The 13466-nt window shown below is 36.6% G+C and overlaps 1 protein-coding gene across 3 annotated transcripts in view; it reads left to right on the forward strand.

Moving 5' to 3' along the window:
- Positions 1–13466, forward strand: part of LOC121382792 (cilia- and flagella-associated protein 46-like) — a 72435-nt gene that overhangs the window by 33619 nt on the left and 25350 nt on the right. For all 3 annotated transcript variants that reach the window (XM_041512399.1, XM_041512402.1, XM_041512403.1), the window contains 8 exons: positions 3043–3149; positions 4446–4530; positions 5021–5164; positions 6985–7065; positions 9191–9337; positions 10454–10524; positions 11450–11528; positions 13250–13336. In XM_041512399.1, coding sequence (XP_041368333.1) covers positions 3043–3149; positions 4446–4530; positions 5021–5164; positions 6985–7065; positions 9191–9337; positions 10454–10524; positions 11450–11528; positions 13250–13336 — 801 coding nt within the window. The remainder of the gene's footprint in view (positions 1–3042; positions 3150–4445; positions 4531–5020; positions 5165–6984; positions 7066–9190; positions 9338–10453; positions 10525–11449; positions 11529–13249; positions 13337–13466) is intronic.

Consider the following 13466-nt stretch of genomic DNA (forward strand, 5'->3'; position numbering starts at 1 on the left):
ATGAGCATATTAAACATTTGTAAATACATGAATACAGTTCTAATGATTCTTAAGTGTGTAGCTTTTGATTTCAGAATATGTAACTGTTCATCATGTGACTGATTTGCAATTCACATGAATTGAAAGTTGTGTAACAGACGTGGGAATAGAATGACAGATCCAGTGAAATACTGTTCCCTGTTTTAATGTTACCAGTGTTGATGTTTGGTTATTATTCTGCTTGTTTTCTTGTCAGTGTTGGTGTTTAGTATTAAACTGCAGGTCTCTACATTAACTCTCACCGTCCACTTGTACGACAAGTATCTCTCAATTTGTACTTGTTTCATCTGAAATGTGCTGTCCTACCCAAATGTTTCTGCTGAAAGAGTCCAGCAATGTTTAACTGGTCTCTTATGAAGCAGTAAGACATGATACATATAGCACAATATCATATTAATAAATAAATTATCATTTTTGGTTAATAATATATTTTACTTTTCAGTTAACTTGTCTGATCGTACAAGTTGTTAGGACAATTTACTTGTCCCCAGCAAGCAGACAAGACTTAATTTAGAACCTGCAAATACATAATCATTTGTTACCAAACTTGGTGTTTTATTCATGTTAATATTTTCTTGTCAGTCTCAGAGTCTCCAGGCTTTTAGTCTTGAAAAATCCACAAGAGTAGAAATTGCACTTCTCAATATGGAGGAAGGGAAAATTGGATTCACTAAATCATTGAAATAGTGATGTGTACAGGCCTGTACACATGGGGGTGCATTCGGTTCGCACACACCTACCCACACAGGCCTGTACACATGGGGGTGCATTCGGTTCGCACACACCTACCCACACAGGCCTGTACACATGGGGGTGCATTCGGTTCGCACACACCTACCCACACAGGCCTGTACACATGGGGGTGCATTCGGTTCGCACACACCTACCCACACAGGCCTGTACACATGGGGGTGCATTCGGTTCGCACACACCTACCCACACAGGCCTGTACACATGGGGGTGCATTCGGTTCGCACACACCTACCCACACAGGCCTGTACACATGGGGGTGCATTCGGTTCGCACACACCTACCCACACAGGCCTGTACACATGGGGGTGCATTCGGTTCGCACACACCTACCCACACAGGCCTGTACACATGGGGGTGCATTCGGTTCGCACACACCTACCCACACAGGCCTGTACACATGGGGGTGCATTCGGTTCACACACACCTACCCACAGGCCCATTTCTTGCACAGGGACCATCTTGTACAATGTTAAGACTCACAAAAGTCCTTTTTTAAGAGTTACACATTCGGTCTCCTAAAAAAAACCCCAGTACTGATTACAAGCCTGGTTTAAAAAACCATTGGCAGGTAGGTGTGTGATTTGTTCAAAAGAAGTGAAGTGTTTTGCATTCCTAGCTCAGGATGAGTTGATTGGGGGGCAGGACTAGGGATAAGCCTGTGCCACTAAAAACAAAAGTACTGTATCTTGCTGTTTTGTTATCAACAGGGGTTTTTGTTATTGAACTTTATTCTGTTATCAAAGTGGATATTTTGTTATAAAACAGGGTGCTTGATATGAAACAAGAGTTTTTCTTATCAAAGTGTTCTGTTCTTAAACAAGGTATTTGTTATCAAAAGGTGTATTTTGTAACTTTTTCTATTGAATGCTGCTTTTCTTATTATACTGGTACTGACTATTTTGTTATCAAACTGTTTCATTATTAAAGTGGGTGTTTTGTTATTAAAGTGGGTGTTTCGTTATTAAAGTGGGTGTTTTGTTATTAAAGTGGGTGTTTTGTTATTAAAGTGGGTGTTTTTTATTATTAAAGTGGGTGTTTTGTTATTAAGTGGGTCTTTTTGTTATTAAAGTGAGTGTTTTGTTATTAAAGTGGGTGTTTTGTTATTAAAGTGGGTGTTTTTTATTATTAAAGTGGGTGTTTTGTTATTAAAGTGGGTGTTTTGTTGTTAAGTGGTTGTTTTGTTATTAAAGTGGGTATTTTTTATTACTAAAATGGGTGTTTTGTTATTAAGTGGGTGTTTTTGTTATTAAAGTGGGTGTTTTTTTATTATTAAAGTGGGTGTTTTGTTATTAAAGTGGGTGTTTTTGTTATTAAAGTGGGTGTTTTTTTATTATTAAAGTGGGTGTTTTGTTATTAAAGTGGGTGTTTTTGTTATTAAAGTGGGTGTTTTTTATTATTAAAGTGGGTGTTTTTTATTATTAAAGTGGGTGTTTTGTTATTAAAGTGGGTGTTTTTATTATTAAAGTGGGTGTTTTGTTATTAAAGTGGGTGTTTTGTTATTAAGTGGGTCTTTTTGTTATTAAAGTGAGTGTTTTGTTATTAAGTGGGTGTTTTGTTATTAAAGTGGGTGTTTTGTTATTAAGTGGGTGTTTTTGTTATTAAAGTGGGTGTTTTGTTATTAAAGTGGGTGTTTTTTATTATTAAAGTGGGTGTTTTATTATTAAAGTGGGTGTTTTGTTGTTAAGTGGTTGTTTTGTTATTAAAGTGGGTGTTTTTTATTATTAAAGTGGGTGTTTTGTTATTAAAGTGGGTGTTTTGTTATTAAGTGGGTGTTTTTGTTATTAAAGTGAGTGTTTTGTTATTAAGTGGGTGTTTTGTTATTAAAGTGGGTGTTTTGTTGTTAAGTGGTTGTTTTGTTATTAAAGTGGGTGTTTTTTATTATTAAAGTGGGTGTTTTTTATTATTAAAGTGGGTGTTTTGTTATTAAAGTGGGTGTTTTGTTATTAAGTGGGTGTTTTGTTATTAAAGTGGGTGTTTTTTATTATTAAAGTGGGTGTTTTGTTATTAAAGTGGGTGTTTTGTTATTAAGTGGGTGTTTTGTTATTAAGTGGGTGTTTTTTATTATTAAAGTGGATGTTTTGTTATTAAAGTGGGTGTTTTGTTATTAAGTGGGTGTTTTTGTTATTAAAGTGGGTGTTTTGTTATTAAGTGGGTGTTTTGTTATTAAAGTGGGTGTTTTGTTATTAAGTGGGTGTTTTTGTTATTAAAGTGGGTGTTTTGTTATTAAAGTGGGTGTTTTGTTTGCTTCAGGCGAGGACGATTGTTGTCCATGCTTTGAATGAGTTCCTCAGTGTGCATGAATTGCGACCTAACAGACTCAGCATCACCGGCTACATCCTGGGAATTCTGGAAGGAAAGTTAGTCATTATTATCTAACTATATCTTGTATCAGCATTTTGTGGTCAGTATTTCTAGTTTGGCTTCATATAAAAAGAAACAGAACAATGTTTTAGAAACAAATTTTTAAAAAACTTTTTATGTGCACACTGTGAAAATGTTGGTCAAAATAGTTGAGTTGAAATTCCTAATGTGTTTATTAATATAATACTTTACAACTTATGGTAAAATCTAGAATCGGCCACATGTTGTGTTGTGTTTAGACTAGCAAGTATTCAAAAGGCTGTGTTAATGAATTAATAATTGCTGTGTTGTGTTTAGACTAGTGAGTATTCAGGAGGCTATGTTGATGAATTAATAATTGATGTGTTGTGTTTAGACTAGCAAGTATTCAAAAGGCTGTGTTAATGAATTAATAATTGATGTGTTGTGTTTAGACTAGCAAGTATTCAAAAGGCTGTATTGATGAATTAATAATTGCTGTGTTGTGTTTAGACTAGCAAGTATTCAAAAGGATGTGTTGATGAATTAATAATTGCTGTGTTGTGTTTAGACTAGTGAGTATTCAGGAGGCTATGTTGATGAATTAATAATTGCTGTGTTGTGTTTAGACTAGCGAGTATTCAGATGGCTGTATTGATGAATTAATAATTGCTGTGTTGTGTTTAGACTAGCAAGTATTCAGGAGGCTGTGTTGATGAATTAATAATTGCTGTGTTGTGTTTAGACTAGCGAGTATTCAGATGGATGTGTTGATGAATTAATAATTGCTGTGTTGTGTTTAGACTAGCGAGTATTCAAGCGACTGTGTTGATGAATTAATAAAATTAATAACTGCTGTGTTGTGTTTAGACTAGCGAGTATTCAGATGGCTGTGTTGATCAATTAATAATTGCTGTGTTGTGTTTAGACTAGCGAGTATTCAAATGGCTGTGTTTGTGAATTAATAATTGCCGTGTTGTGTTTCGACTAGTAAGTATTCAGGTGGCTGTTTTGATGAAGTAATAATTACTATGTTGTGTTTAGACTAGCCAGTATTCAGGTGGCTGTTTTGATGAAGTAATAATTACTATGTTGTGTTTAGACTAGCCAGTATTCAGGTGGCTGTTTTGATGAAGTAATAATTACTATGTTGTGTTTAGACTAGCCAGTATTCAGGTGGCTGTTTTGATGAAGTAATAATTACTATGTTGTGTTTAGACTAGCCAGTATTCAGGCGACTGTGTTGATGAAGTAATAATTACTATGTTGTGTTTAGACTAGCCAGTATTCAGGCGGCTGTTTTGATGAAGTAATAATTACGATGTTGTGTTTAGACTAGCCAGTATTCAGGCGACTGTGTTGATGAAGAAGAATATCAATGCTCCACAGATCATGAAAGGTGTGCTGTCAGCGTGTGAGGTGAGTTTGTTGATTCCTGATTTTTTAAAGATATTGCGTGAGTCATAAAAGTTCTCTTTCATAATCTTATGCTTTTGACCCAAAATCTGGGATGCACCAAATCCTAATTTCACAGCCTAACTTCAACAATCAACTATTGTTTTATAAAGTAATACCAAGGTTAATTCCAGTAGACAAAAGCTAAACTGTTGAGGATAAGCTGGTTAACCCTGCACTGTCCAATCTGACAATCTGTTCAGCTGATGTGGAATAACAGATAATATACTGACCTCCAAAAGAAACACAATATAATTTTCAGTAGTAACACATTAAATTTTGTTTCTTAAGTAAACATTAACACATATTCAGTTAGAACAGTTACAGGTTGACATACCGTTTATCACTTCACAGAATGGAGTGTTTGTAATCAAGTAAACATATTCTAATTACAAACTAACCATAATGTTCCTGTGATTAGCTTTTCTTTTGGAGTATATGAATTACATTACAGAGGTTTGAGAATGCCACAGACCGCCTTATCAAGCTGGGATACAAGAGAGAAGCAGTGCCGTTCATGAAGGAATATGCTGGCATCCTGAGATACTTGGCTCGAAACTCCATAGAGAATGAGATCAAACACACATACTACTTACAGGTAATCAATCAGTAATGATAAACACACATACCACTTACAGGTAATCAATCAGTAATGATAAACGCACATACCACTTACAGGTAATCAGTCAGTAATGATAAACGCACATACCACTTACAGGTAATCAGTCAGTAATGATAAACGCACATACCACTTACAGGTAATCAGTCAGTAATGATAAACGCACATACCACTTACAGGTAATCAGTCAGTAATGATAAACGCACATACTACTTACAGGTAATCAGTCAGTAATGATAAATGCACATATCACTTACAGGTAATCAGTCAGTAATGATAAACGCACATACCACTTACAGGTAATTAATCAGTAATGATAAACGCACATACCACTTACAGGTAATCAATCAGTAATGATAAACACATACCACTTACAGGTAATCAGTCAGTAATGATTAACACACATGCCACTTACAAGTAATCAGTCAGTAATGATAAACACACATACCACTTACAGGCAATCAATCAGTAATGATAAACACACATACCACTTACAGGTAATCAATCAGTAATGATAAACACACATACCACTTACAGGTAATCAATCAGTAATGATAAACACACGTACTACTTCCAGGTAATCAATCAGTAATGATAAACACACATACTACTTCCAGGTAATCAATCAGTAATGATAAACACACATACCACTTACAGGTAATCAGTCAGTAATGATAAACACACATACCACTTACAGGTAATCAATCAGTAATGATAAACACACATACCACTTACAGGTAATCAATCAGTAATGATAAACACACATACTACTTCCAGGTCAATCAGTAATGATAAACACACATACTACTTACAGGTAATCAATCAGTAATGATAAACACACATACCACTTACAGGTAATCAATCAGTAATGATAAACACACGTACTACTTACAGGTAATCAATCAGTAATGATAAACACACATACTACTTCCAGGTAATCAATCAGTAATGATAAACACACATACCACTTACAGGTAATCAGTCAGTAATGATAAACACACATACCACTTACAGGTAATCAATCAGTAATGATAAACACACATACCACTTACAGGTAATCAATCAGTAATGATAAACACACATACTACTTCCAGGTCAATCAGTAATGATAAACACACATACTACTTACAGGTAATCAATCAGTAATGATAAACACACATACCACTTACAGGTAATCAATCAGTAATGATAGACACACATACGACTTACAGGTAATCAGTCAGTAATGATAGACACACATACCACTTACAGGTAGTCAATCAGTAATGATAGACACACATACCACTTACAGGTAATCAATCAGTAATGATAGACACACATACCACTTACAGGTAATCAATCAGTAATGATAGACACACATACCACTTACAGATAATCAACCAATAATGATAAACACACATACCACTTACAGGTAATCGGTCAATAATGATAAACACACATACTACTTACAGGTAATCAATGAGCAATGATAAACACACTGTGCTCCGTCGAAACCAGCATTTGTCTAATCCACTTAGTTTGACTCCCAGTAACAGATATACTTTTATATGCTCAGGTGTTGATAAATATTCTTTCAATCATTCAGTGGTTTGTCTGTCTGTCCGTCCATCCATCTCTCTTCTATCTAATGTTAAAAAGCTATCTAATCCAGACCAATGGTAGTCCAGAATTCGTTATGACAATAGTAATATGATTTAAGAAAAGTGTGAGTTAATTTCATGTCATATTTTGTGGGTGTTGTAAACAGATTTACAAGACTATAATATATTATGTTTTCAAAATCTATTATTGACTTTCAGTCTCTACTGGTGTTGAGAGAGGGTTTGTCTCTAGCCGAGGAAGTCTTCCAAGATGTTCAAACTCTGTGTTCTTTAAGTAACGTGAGTTTATCGATATATGTGTACTTACAGCAGTGCTATGTTCAAACTGTGTTCTTTAAGTAACGTGAGTTTAAGATATATGTGTACTTACAGCAATGATATGTTCAGACTCTGTGTTCTTTAAGTAACGTGAGTTTATGATATATGTGTACTTACATAAGTGCTATGTTCAGGCTCTGTGTTCTTTAAGTAACATGAGTTTATGATATATGTGTACTTACAGCACTGCTATGTTCAGACTCTGTGTTCTTTAAGTAACGTGAGTTTTAGATATATGTGTACTTACAGCAGTGCTATGTTCAGACTCTGTGTTCTTTAAGTAACGTGAGTTTATGATATATGTGTACTTACATAAGTGCTATGTTCAGGCTCTGTGTTCTTTAAGTAACGTGAGTTTATGATATATGTGTACTTACAGCACTGCTATGTTCAGACTCTGTGTTCTTTAAGTAACGTGAGTTTTAGATATATGTGTACTTACAGCAGTGCTATGTTCAGACTCTGTGTTCTTTAAGTAACGTGAGTTTATGATATATGTGTACTTACAGCAGTGCTATGTTCAGACTCTGTGTTCTTTAAGTAACGTGAGTTTTAGATATATGTGTACTTACAGCAGTGCTATGTTCAGACTCTGTGTTCTTTAAGTAACGTGAGTTTATGATATATGTGTACTTACAGCAGTGCTATGTTCAGATTCTGTGTTCTTTAAGTAACATGAGTTTACGATATATGTGTACTGACAGCAGTGCTATGTTCAGACTCTGTGTTCTTTAAGTAACGTGAGTTTATGATATATGTGTACTTACAGCAATGCTATGTTCAGGCTCTGTGTTCTTTAAGTAACGTGAGTTTATGATATATGTGTACTTACAGCAGTGCTATGTTCAGACTCTGTGTTCTTTAAGTAACGTGAGTTTAAGATATATGTGTACTTACAGCAATGCTATGTTCAGGCTCTGTGTTCTTTAAGTAACATGAGTTTATGATATATGTGTACTTACAGCAGTGCTATGTTCAAACTCTGTGTTCTTTAAGTAACGTGAGTTTATTGATGTATGTGTACTTACAGCAGTGCTATGTTCACACTCTGTGTTCTTTAAGTAACATGAGTTTGTGTTCTTTAAGTAACGTGAGTTTAAGTTTTATGTGTACTTACAGCAGTGCTATGTTCAGACTCTGTGTTCTTTAAGTAACGTGAGTTTATGATATATGTGTACTTACAGCAGTGCTATGTTCAGACTCTGTGTTCTTTAAGTAACGTGAGTTTATGATATATGTGTACTTACAGCAGTGCTATGTTCAGACTCTGTGTTCTTTAAGTAACGTGAGTTTATGATATATGTGTACTTACAGCATTGCTATGTTCAAACTCTGTGTTCTTTAAGTAACGTGAGTTTATGATATATGTGTACTTACAGCAGTGCTATGTTCAGACTCTGTGTTCTTTAAGTAACGTGAGTTTATGATATATGTGTACTTACAGCAGTGCTATGTTCACACTCTGTGTTCTTTAAGTAACATGAGTTTGTGTTCTTTAAGTAACGTGAGTTTAAGTTTTATGTGTACTTACAGCAGTGCTATGTTCAGACTCTGTGTTCTTTAAGTAACATGAGTTTATGATATATGTGTACTTACAGCAATGCTATGTTCAGGCTCTGTGTTCTTTAAGTAACGTGAATTTATCGATGTATGTGTACTTACAGCAATGCTATGTTCAGACTGTGTTCTTTAAGTAACGTGAGTTTAAGATATATGTGTACTTACAGCAGTGCTATGCTCAGAAGGCCAAGCTCTTGTGAACAGTAATTTTTTAGGATCTCTGATTATTTGAAGAGTGTAATTTTTCTATCCATGACATTTTGAGGAGTGTGATTTTTAATGTCGTGAGTGTTTTAGAAATAGAAGTTTGGGTTAAACCTTCAAGTTCAAGGTAATTTGTTACGGGTCTTTAGCTGGATTGAAGAAATAGCTATTGAGATTTAGATTTAAAATATGTTGTTTGTGATATCGTCTTTTTTAGTCTCAAATCATCAGTTTTCCTAATGACAGTACGAGAGTGTGCTGTATCTGTTTTATCATATTTGTTTCATATTATTTTGCTCATATATGTTATGGGGTTTTTCAGAATCGAAACATGAGTTTTCCAACGCAGCGTGAGTTTGCTGATATCCTCATAGAGACGGGAGATCTGTTGTTGGAGATTCTCCAGCTACATGACAAGGAACGGAGAATGAAACAATTCGCCGACCAGAGGAAAGGATCCATAGTCAAGGTAAACAACTGGGTGTCTCACTTTATCTTATGTGGGAGTTTTTTAATTAAACAATCAGTAGTCAAGATAGACGAATCTGTGGATATATTAGAAGTGAGATTTTAGTCTCAAGATAGACGAATCTATGGATATATTAGAAGTGAGATTTTAGTCTCAAGATAGACGAATCTGTGGATATATTAGAAGTGAGATTTTAGTCTCAAAATAGACAAATCTGTGGATATATTAGAAGTGAGATTTTAGTCTTAAGTTAGACGAATCTGTGGATATATTAGAAGTGAGATTTTAGTCTTAAGATAGACGAATCTGTGGATATATTAGAAGTGAGATTTTAGTCTTAAGATAGACGAATCTGTGGATATATTAGAAGTGAGATTTTAGTCTCAAGATAGACGAATCTGTGGATATATTAGAAGTGAGATTTTAGTCTCAAGATAGACAAATCTGTGGATATATTAGAAGTGAGATTTTAGTCTCAAGATAGATGAATCTGTGGATATATTAGAAGTGAGATTTTAGTCTTTTAAAAGATTCCACAGCATATCCATTTAATAATGAATGAAGATGAAAGTGAATTTGGTACCAAACATTTTGAGAAGTCGACTGAGGTGGGGTTTTATTTTAAGTCTTATTGGCATTGTATAATTATTATGTTAGTGTATGAAATTTAAATATCTTATACAACTGGAATTATGGTTGTTCTGTATTACCCAGGTAACAGACTGTTTGTCTACCTATATTATAACAGTTGTTTAGTTTTGTTGCAGCAAACTAGTTTAGCACAATACAGATCAAGTCACTATTTTACAGACAACTATTTAATTTTCATATGTTATGGGATGTTGGTGGCACTAAAGTGCTAGATCAGGCTAAGTATTGCTGAAAAGAACAATTTAAAATAATTTTCCTTAAATTTATTGTTAAAGGCCATTTTTCATTTGAGTAGCATGCATTCATAATTCCCAGCTCTGTTATCTTCTCTAAGCAGTTACTGTTCTATAGTATGTTCTAAAAGTAGAATGAATAATTTCAGGGTGAAAAATAGAATTTGGTATATCTACTGAGAAAAACAAGTAAAATTTGAAACGTGCAGCGTATAAATGTTTTTGTTGACAGATGGTTGAGGATTTCATTTGCCAGACTCCAGTGTATACCCACATGGAAAAAGAATGGGTTGAAATTGCACAGTGAGTTGAAATAAATGCATAATTTAGCAACATTACTAAGAATGTGGAAATATTATTGTTCAATACTGTCTTTGTCTATGGGAAAGAGCATGTGACAGATTTAGTGTTTTTCAGTAGGAGTAGCCTGTATGATGTCAGATATCTAGCTGTCTGTTCCCTCTCACTTTCCCCCAAGCCTACTGCACTCTTCTTCCCAACTTGCCTCTCTCTTCAGTTTTGTCTCAGTCTCCCTCCCTCTCTCCCTCCCTCTCCCCCTCTCTCTCTCTCTCTCTCTCTCTCTCTCTCTCTCTCTCTCTCTCTCTCTCTCTCTCTCTCTCTCTCTCTCTCTCTCTCTCTCTCTCTCTCTCTCTCTCTCTCTCTCTCTCTCTCTCTCTCTCTCTCTCTCTCTCTCTCTCTCTCTCTCTCTCTCTCTCTCTGCCTCTGTCTCTCTCTCTCTCTCTCTCTCTCTCTCTCTCTCTCTCTCTCTCTCTCTCTCTGCCTCTGCTCTCTCTCTCTCTCTCTCTCTCTCTCTCTCTCTCTCTCTCTCTCTCTCTCTCTCTCTCTCTCTCTCTCTCTCTCTCTCTCTCTCTCTCTCTCTCTCTCTCTCTCTCTCTCTGTGTGTGTGTGTGTGTGTCTCTCTGTGTATGTGTCTCTGTCTGTCTGTATGTCTGTCTGTCTGTCTGTCTGTCTGTCTGTCTGTCTCTCTCTCTCTCTCTCTCTCTCTCTCTCTCTCTCTCTCTCTCTCTCTCTCTCTCTCTCTCTCTCTCTCTCTCTCTCTCTCTCTCTCTCTCTCATCAAAAGCTATCTTGTAAAATCTGCTGAAATGTCCTTAAATATTCCTCCTCTCCACAAAGACTCAGTAGAATATTGTATGGTATGGTCAGTAATTCAGTAACTGAGTGAAAATTTATTTAATCTGTGTCAGTGTGATTATGTTCTCTTGCAGCACTTGTGGTGAAGAGGCCTTGTCAAAACTGCTCACAGCCCACAGTCTGGCCGGCAATATCCAGAGACTGAAAGCGCGGGTCAGTGTACAGTGTATAAGTTAAACAGCCAGACGTAATAACAGAGATTGTACAGACAGTAGGACAGACAAAATCTCACATGACACAACTGATCATCCATAGAAGACATGTGCATGTGTGTGTGCGTGGGATATAGCTCAATAGTACAGTGCTCACTTGAGGTGTGGTGGATCATACTATTGACCTCCCTCAGTGGAATCAGTTCTGTCCTGTGTATGGGACATAGCTCAATAGTACAGTGCTCACTTGAGGTGTGGTGGATCATACTATTGACCTCCCTCAGTGGAATCAGTTCTGTCCTGTGTATGGGACATAGCTCAATAGTACAGTGCTCACTTGAGGTGTGGTGGATCATACTATTGACCTCCCTCAGTGGAATCAGCTCTGTCCTGTGTATGGGACATAGCTCAATAGTACAGTGCTCACTTGAGGTGTGGTGGATCATACTATTGACCTCCCTCAGTGGAATCAGCTCTGTCCTGTGTATGGGACATAGCTCAATAGTACAGTGCTCACTTGAGGTGTGGTGGATCATACTATTGACCTCCCTCAGTGGAATCAGCTCTGTCCTGTGTATGGGACATAGCTCAATAGTACAGTGCTCACTTGAGGTGTGGTGGATCATACTATTGACCTCCCTCAGTGGAATCAGCTCTGTCCTGTGTATGGGACATGCATATAAAAGATCTCTTGCTGCTTCATCTGTAAGAGTAGCCTGTGTGGCGACAGAGGGTTTGCTGTGGCAACCAAATGTTGAAATGATCCAACTGTCAGACACCAAATAGGTGAAATATAAAATGTGTTGTGGTGCTGGTAAACCTCTTCTTTATCATATATATTCATATTGCAAAAACCTACTGTCAGTTGACGGGCACATGTTCATTAGAGGGGTATGGAGACAACATTGTGGAGACCTGGGCCTCTGATCTGTCATATGTTACTGTTAACACAAATATATAATTTAGGTTTTGATACTCAATATATTCTGAGGGAATGCTACGTAATGACATACCCAAGTTATCGAAGCTCATTGTGAAGAATGGGTTGTTTTTGGAGGGTGTGTGGGAGGTGGGTGTCTGAGATCTGAATGATCATTCCTGTATTGTGAGAGAACTATACTGCTGAATTTAAAGGACTAAAACTAAATATTTTATTCAGTTATGTTTTATATTGTGTTTAAAATATAGCTGATTTTATATAATTTAACGTCGTTTTTTTAATATACTGACAAAAAGCATGTGATCTTGGTCCTGTTAACTTCCTTTCAGATTTACGACATACATTTGCTTTAAAAATTGCTGTGTGTTTTCCTGATGACTTACATTTGATTTGGTGTTTTGGTTTCCCGGGCAGCGAGGAGTAGCCCAGTGGTAAAGCGCTCAATTGATGTGCGGTCCATTTGGGATCGATCCCCGTCAGTGGGCTCATTGAGCTATTTCTCGCTCCAGCCAAGTCACCACGACTGGTACATCAAAGGCTGTGGTATGTGCTGTCCTGTCTATGGGATGGTGCATATCAAAGATCCCTCATTGCTAATCGAAAAGAGTAGCCAATGAAGTGGTGACAGCGGGTTTCCTCTCTCGATATCTGTGTGGTCCTTAACCATATGTCCGACGCCATATAACTGTAAATAAAATGTATTGAGTGCGTTGTTAAATAAAACATTTCCTTCCTTCCTTCTTGTTTTGCCGGTAACTGGGATTTGTGTTGTTGTGTTGCAGGCTCTGTGTAGCATGGGCTGGTGCTTCAAGCTGCTATCTCTTCAGAAAGGACCGGACGCCCCGCCTCACTGGCTTGTCCACGAAATGGTAAAAAATTGCTGTCATTTGCCCTTCACATCCAGACATGATTAAGTTGGGAGCTGCTGAGGCACCTGAGTGATAGGATTCAGTTGGTTGACCTGTTGAAGTTTTCTCCATCCCAACCAAAGCGTCTTGA

This window comes from Gigantopelta aegis, chromosome 10 (genome assembly GCF_016097555.1).
Source record: "Gigantopelta aegis isolate Gae_Host chromosome 10, Gae_host_genome, whole genome shotgun sequence".
NCBI lineage: Eukaryota > Metazoa > Mollusca > Gastropoda > Neomphalida > Peltospiridae > Gigantopelta > Gigantopelta aegis.